The sequence below is a fragment of the Alosa alosa genome, chromosome 19 (genome assembly GCF_017589495.1).
Source record: "Alosa alosa isolate M-15738 ecotype Scorff River chromosome 19, AALO_Geno_1.1, whole genome shotgun sequence".
NCBI classification, from domain to species: Eukaryota; Metazoa; Chordata; class Actinopteri; order Clupeiformes; family Clupeidae; genus Alosa; species Alosa alosa.
The window spans coordinates 1,043,788-1,051,287 of NC_063207.1; the positions used below are offsets into that span (position 1 = coordinate 1,043,788).

At 45.3% G+C, this 7,500-nt stretch overlaps 1 protein-coding gene across 1 annotated transcript in view; it reads left to right on the forward strand.

Annotated features, from left to right (window-relative positions):
* cavin4a (caveolae associated protein 4a) overlaps positions 1 to 7,047 on the forward strand; it is a 7,192-nt gene extending 145 nt beyond the window's left edge. The window contains exons 1-4 of the mRNA XM_048228043.1: positions 1 to 29; positions 417 to 626; positions 2,620 to 2,814; positions 5,888 to 7,047. The exon at positions 1 to 29 is cut by the window's left edge and continues 145 nt beyond it. Coding sequence (XP_048084000.1) covers positions 465 to 626; positions 2,620 to 2,814; positions 5,888 to 6,433 — 903 coding nt within the window. The 5' untranslated portion in view covers positions 1 to 29; positions 417 to 464 and the 3' untranslated portion in view covers positions 6,434 to 7,047. The remainder of the gene's footprint in view (positions 30 to 416; positions 627 to 2,619; positions 2,815 to 5,887) is intronic.
* The last annotated feature ends 453 nt before the right edge of the window (positions 7,048 to 7,500 follow it).

Consider the following 7,500-nt stretch of genomic DNA (forward strand, 5'->3'; position numbering starts at 1 on the left):
TGTGTGCTCTCGTTTCCTCCCCAGCTCAGGTGTGTACAGGTGTGTGTGTGTGTGTGTGTGTGTGTGTGTGTGTACAGGTGTACCATGTGTGTGTGAGTGTGTCAGCGTCCCTGTTCTAACTGTCCTAACCTTTGTGGAGTGGCACATCTGTGTTTGTGTGTGTGTGTGTGCGTGTGTGTGTGTGCGTGAGCTGTTTGAGCGCTTAAGTCTATGTTAGCCTGTGTGTGTGTGTGTGTGTGTGTGTATGTGTGTGTGAGAGTGTGTGTGTGTGTGTGTGTGTGAGAGAGAGTGTGTGTGCGTGTGTGCATGTGTGTGTGTGTGTGTGTGTGTGTGTGTGTGTGTGTGTGTGTGTGTGTGTGTGTTTGGTATTTCTTCATCTCTTGTGTTAAGTGTGTTTTTCTTCTGTTCTCTTTCAGACCCCTGCTCTTGCCCCCGTGTGTGTGTGTGTGTGTGTGTGAGTGAGCATGGCGCAGCTGGGCTCCGAGGCGGAGGGTGTGTGTGTGTTGTCGGTGCTGGCGCTGCTGGAGAGAGTGTCCGGCGTGCTGGAGGGCGTCCAGAGCAGTCAGGCCCGCATGGCCGACCAGCAGGGGGCGCTAGAGGAACAGGTGGCCGCCATGCGCGAGCAGGTGACTCTCACACACACACACACACACACACCACACACACACACACACACACCACACACAGTCACTCAACACCAGCTGCATCCTCACACACCTCACACACACACACACACACACCTCACACACACTTCATACAGTCACTCAACACCAGCTGCATCCTCACACACTTCACACACACACACACACACACACCACACGGTCACTCAACACTAACCGCTGGGCTTGGACAAGACTACAGACTGGTACTGAACTGACAAACAAGCTAGGTGTGGAGTTGGGTGGTGTGGAGTTGGGTGGTGTGTTGGTGTGGAGCTGGGTGGTGTGTTGGTGTGTGGAGTTGGGTTAGGTGTGGAGTTGGGTTTGGTGTGGAGTCGGGTGGTGTGTTGGTGCGTGGAGTTGGGTTAGGTGTGGAGTTGGGTGGAGTTGGGTTATGTGTGGAGTTGGTTTGGTGTGGAGTTGGGTGGTGTGGAGTTGGTTTGGTGTGGAGTTGGGTTAGGTGTGGAGTTGGGTTATGTGTGGAGTTGGGTGGTGTGGAGTTGGTTTGGTGTGGAGTTGGGTGGTGTGGAGTTGGTTTGGTGTGGAGTTGGGTGGTGTGTTGGTGTGGAGCTGGGTGGTATGGAGTTGGGTGCTGTGTTAGATAGATAGATAGATAGATAAATAGATATAGATAGATAGATAGATAGATAGATAGATACTTTATTGATCCCCAGGGGAAATTCAAGGTCTCAGTAGCATACAGACAACATACAATATTCACCAACAAGCAGAAAAAGTAATTAAAAGTATATAATATAAAACACAACTAAGCAATAAGGACATTAGAAGATAAAGAATATACTAAATATACTAAAATACAAATTATACTAACACTTAATCTAAATCAATTCTAAAAACAGTATCCACATAGTGGTGATTAATCAATCAAGATGCGCTTGCAATGAGGCGCGTGGTGTGTGGAGTTGGGTGGTGTGTTGGTACGGAGTTGGGTGGTGTGTGTTCGGTGCTCAGTGTTCGGTGATTAATGGAGGCTAAGCATGCTCAGTGTTCAGTGATTAATGGAGGCTAAGCAGGCGATAAGGGGGCAAAGGCCATCTGGGTTAGTTGGCTCCACAGAAATATATAATTGGGTATCGTCTGCATAGCTGTGGAAGTTTGCATTATGCTGACTTATGATGTTTCCTAACGGAAGCATATATAGGGAAAATAGCAGGGGACCAAGGCAGCTCCCCTGGGCCACACCAAAAGTCAAGTCATGTTTTACAGACACATGATCTCCTAGACTAACATAAAAATCTCTGCCAGTAATGTTTGACATAAGGTTTGAAACCACTTTAGAACATTATCAGAGAGACCTACCCACTTCACAAGGAGGTGAATTACAAAGCTGTGATCAATGGTGTTGAATGCTGCACTCAAATTTAGAAGAATACGGTTTGAGACTTTGTTTAAAGGATAAATCCGGTATTTAGCACTTTGAGTCCCTTTTTTGGTTTGTTTTGGATGAACTAGAGTGGTGGACCTTAACGTTGATCTAGATAGCGGTTTTAAAAGCAGTCAGAAATATACCTGTTTCTAATGAGGTATTTATTATTTTGAGGTCACTTATTTACTGTCTTATTTATCTCCTATGGACAACTGCATTGTTTATGTTGTTTATTTATCTTCTGAGTATGACTGCATTGTTTATTTATCTCCTGTGTAGTATTTTTTGTTTGTTATTATTTATACTGCTCTTGTCCATGTGCTTTTCTGTGCAGTACTAGTGTCGTGTCTCTCGATGTTGTGTTGTGTGTTGTGTCTCTCGATGTTGTGTTGTGTGTTGTGTCTCTCGATGTTGGTTTGTGTGTTGTGTCTCTCGATGTTGTGTGTTGTGTCTCTCGATGTTGTGTTGTGTGTTGCGTCTCTCGATGTTGTTTTTTGTGTTGCGTCTCTCGATGTTGGTTTTTGTGAGGCGGAGAGAGTTTGACCTTGACCTTGTGTTCTCGACCTTGACCAGGTGTCAGCGCTGGGCAGTGAGCACGCTCAGACGGCCGCCACGGTCCAGAAGCTGCTGCAGAAGTCTCGGCGGGTCAGTGCGCACGTGAAGGAGGTGAAGACCAGGGTGGACAAGCAGAACACGCGCGTCAGGAAGGTCGAGACCTCGCAGGACGAACTGCTCACACGAAACCGCTTCAGGGTCGTCATCTACCAAGTGAGACTCTCTATCTCACACACACGCATACACACACACACAAACACACACGGACGCACCACACAAACACACATGCACGCACACCACACAAACACACACACACTTTGTTCCACACTGTGAGAAATATGATCAAATGGCCAATTCACCAATTTACTTCTGACCTCTGCTGCCCTGGCAGCACAATATGTATTAAAATGTCGAAACCTATAGAACATGTTATTCCATGTACATGTTGCAACCTATAGAACATGTTATTCCATGTATTTGATTACGTTTTTGGCAAAAAGAAATTAGAAAAAAAAATGTTGCAACCTGAGGGACATGATTTAAGTAAACCTATGTTTGTAATAACATTCCAACATTACATTCCAACATTCCATTGTTGCGAAGCCTGCAACCAAAGATCCTTGATTACTAGCAAGATAGAGCAACGTAATTCGTTACTATGGGAGCAAAACGGGACAGTTCCGATCTGCATAAGTGGGAGTGTCACCCACGCCACTAAATAAACTTTCTCTCTTAATAAGCAATAAGAACAGATAAACATAATTGTGTTCACAGTATTATTGTCTATAATCATGTATGATACCAATGAATCATTCTTTAGGACATGATGTGAATAATTTAATTAGTCATGTGAACCGAGCTAGCTAGCTAGCTAACGCTAGCTTAAAATGCTATACAAGTGGATGGGAGTAGCTATGGCAGGGGTGGCGAACCTGCGGCTCTTTGCCTCCTCTCGCATCTCTTTGCCTCCGCACTCGCGGCTGCTCAACTGAGTTTTTTTTAAATAGCCTTTTATTAATGGTAAATGAAAATGCTTTTCATAAGTTGATAGTACTGCCAATAGTTAGGCTGCAATGTTTAAATTAAAATAGTTTTACCGTCATGTTATGGATAGGAATCTAGTCTAAAAAGAAGCAGACTTTGTTTCTTTAGCCAGGTGTAATGATACTGTTGCAATCAGGAAAACCCTGACGCTAAGCGTAAATAGAAAGAGGAACACAGACATTCAAAAGGAGGATTCATCTTTTTGTAGGCTAGCATAGCCTTTCTGGTTAATATGTCAACGTAACCTAAATAACACTGTTAAAAAACGTGTTCTACATGTTAGTTTGGTACTTGGTATGCCAGACTTAACTGATGCATAAAACAAGGTAAAGGTAGGCTATATAGACGTCAGTCAGAGAAGCAGGCTCGTTTTCTTTTTGTGTATTTTCTTTTAAAAAATGTACTGAACACTAAACGGAAAATTTGACGGTCACATTGACAGCATATCAGTTGTTACATTGGAGCATTTCTCATGCTAATAAGTCATTCAGTGAGGGGAAATGTGTGATGTGTGTCAGATATCTTTGTTGCTTGCTACTCATTCCTGAAAACGATAATTTGTAGCATCTGCCAAGTGTCTCACTTTAAATGAAAAGAGAAGATCTATTTTTGTAGGCCTAAGTCGCTGTTATAGTGTGGGCATCTTTTTTGTAACAGCGGAATTTTTTTTTGGCTCTTGCTGGACTGGTTAGCCACCCCTGAGCTATGGCAATACAGCTATGCTCTAACAAATGACTAGTAGTTGAAGGACTTTGCTTAAACTTAATATACTGTTGCAAATTCACTTGAGGATAAACTATCCACTTTAACTAATGTCAGTAATGTTATTCAGCTAGTTGTCATTTCAAAGAAATTACACTTCTCCGTTTAAAATGTTACCTTAGCTAAGAGGCTAGCTAGCATCCTAACAACCGGACAGTAACTGGCAGCAGCATGGTCTGATATTAAGTTATTTTATTACAAATCCGAACACTACAAAATTACACTATTAGGCTTAATATGATCCCAAACACTTACAGATTATGACAAAAATTTCAAAAATAGTTACCATTCATAAGCATTGATATGGAACGGTGTCCTGTTATTCAGAATTAATAGCCACCCCACCAGCCAATCAGAAAAGAGTATTTGTTCTCTCCGGGTGATACAGTTCTATATTCTGTATTTCTATATTCCATATTTCTATATTCTATATTTCTATATTATGTGTTTACTTGTTTATATGATGAATGCCACTGCATTTGTGTGTGTGTGTGTGTGTGTGTGTGTGTGTGAGTGGAGGGGGTGCATACAGTTTGACACTCGGCCTCTCAGAGCAGCTGCTTATGACAGGCCTCTAAAGTTAGAGTCTGACACACACACTCACACACACACACACACACACACACTCTCATACACACACACACACACACACGCACGTGCACGCACGCACACATATATGCACGCACACATGCACACACACACACACACGCATACTCATACACACCTACAGAGCTTGACACATATGAACCACATCCACACAAAAATTCCCAGACACCTAATACAATAAATTACAATAGCACTCTCCCCATACACACACACACACATGGCTAACCACACACACACACACACACTTACTTTAAGGTTACTGTAAGTGTGTTTAAGTGTACAGCTAGACTGTAAGTGGAGTAGGATTTCAGCAGTGTGTGTGTGTGTGTGTGTGTGTGTTAAATGGCCATGACTGCTGTGATCCTCAGAACTCTATATTAGGACAACTATTGAGACCTCAGAATATCTGCACGCACACACACACACACACACACACACACACATTCTGACTCACTCCCTCTCTCTCTCTCACACACACACACTGATTCCCTCTCTCTGTGTTGGGTGTGGTGTCCTGCTTCATCAGTAAAGTGTGTTTTTAAAGGAGTGTGTGTGTCAGTAAAGGGAGTCATGGTGATACTATATTAGTCATATGGAATGCTCCCTCCCTCCTTCTCTCCCTCTCTCTCCCTCCCTCTCCCTCTCCCTCTCTCCCTCCTTCTCCCTCTCCCTCCTCTCTCTCTCTCCCTCCCTCTCTCCCTCCCTCTCTGTCTCTCTTTCTCTCCCTCTCTCTCCCTCCCTCTCCCTCTCCCTCTCTCCCTCCTTCTCTCTCTCTCCCTCCCTCTCCCTCTCTCTCTCCCTCTCTCCCTCCCTCTCTCTCCCTCCTTCTCTCCCTCCTCTCTCTCTCCCTCCTTCTCTCCCTCCCTCTCTCCAGGGGGACACTGAGTTGCCGTCGGTGGCGGTGCTGAAGGTTCCGAAGGGGGCGGGTGCGTCGGCGTTGGAGGTGGAGCCTGACGAGTACGAGGCCCCGGGGGACCTGTCGTCGGACGACGACTACGTGACGGCGGAGGAGGTGGAGTCCACACGTGTGTCACGCCTGAGGGCGGGGCTTCTGGCCACACGCCAGCGCACCAGCGAGAACCTGCGTCGCACGGGCGCCACGCTGCGCCAGGGAGGAGCCACGCTGGGGGGGCGTGTCCGGGGGCTGGGCCAGCGCGTGGTGCCCACTAGCGAGCAGCGGCAGCGCATGCGGCAGAGTGGGCAGCGCCTACGCCAGTCCATCGCCCAGAAGGCCCCAAACATCCGCCTGCGCCCGACACCGCGCTCCGTGGCCGAGGGGGAGGAGGGCGGGGCCGAGGGAGACTCCGCCCACGCCGTCGCCACGCCCCCCAAGAGCAAGCGCAAGCAGGAAGTGACGGAGCGCGAGCGCCAGGGTCCGCTGTCTGAGGAGGGCGCCACCAGCGTGCCGCTGGACGCCTGAACGGTCACCATGGAGACGGCCACAGAGGAGGGAGGAGCTTGCTGCCATCTGTCGGAGAGAGAGAGAGAGAGAGGGAGGGAGGAGAGAGAGAGAGAGAGAGGGGGAGAGAGGGAGTTAGAGATAAAGAGAGATATGAAGTGACATCATGTGACGTGACTACTGTTAGGATTGAGGAGGAGAGAGAGAGGAAGTGACATCATGTGAGGAGGAGGAGACGCCTGACTCTGTATCCGGCTCATCTGATCTGACTCAGAGTCTGGCGCCATCTGCTGCTCCTGTATGGCACATGCAGTAGTGAACGGTGTGTGTGTGTGTGTGTGTGTGTGTGTGTGTGTGTGTGTATCCTAGGTTAAAGAGTTGTAGTGCTTATTTATGCTATTATGCTAAAGACACAAAATGAAATGTATTTCAAATAGCCATAGAATAACATATACACTAGTGTTTAATAAGAATACTAAATACAGTAATAAGAAGAATATATCACTAGTGGTTAAGAAGAATAATATATATCTGACTGTGGTCTGAAGTCACTGCATGCTCTGCACTTTTTTCTTCTATATGCTTTTTCATACAATAAAAAGTTATCACAAAAACAAATAAAATCAGTAAATATACCCTTGGTATGCACTCAATGTTCACTTGTCTACTCGTAAGAAGAGCCCTTTGGACAACGGGATCGCACCATAATTGGCATTGGCAAGTGGATCACACCAAATTGACAGATGTAAGTCGCTTTGGATAAAAGCATCTGCTAAGTGAATAAATGTAAGTCGATGACTGTATATACAGTTATTGGTTCAAGTTCAAGTTATTTGTTTGTCACATTTATACAAAGTAAGCTACAATATCTGGAGAAAAGTGTCTGTCAAATACCATAACGTTAAAGAGAAACTTGACAACTATTTTAACTTAATAAACCTATTTAGAAATCTTTTGTAAATAGATTTTGTAAATAATGTCCTTTGAATCAAAGTTGCCTAACATAAAACATTTAGGACGAAGCCAGTTATGAAGGTCCAACATAAAAAGGTCTTAACATTAATACATTCAACTTGGGACGGGTCACA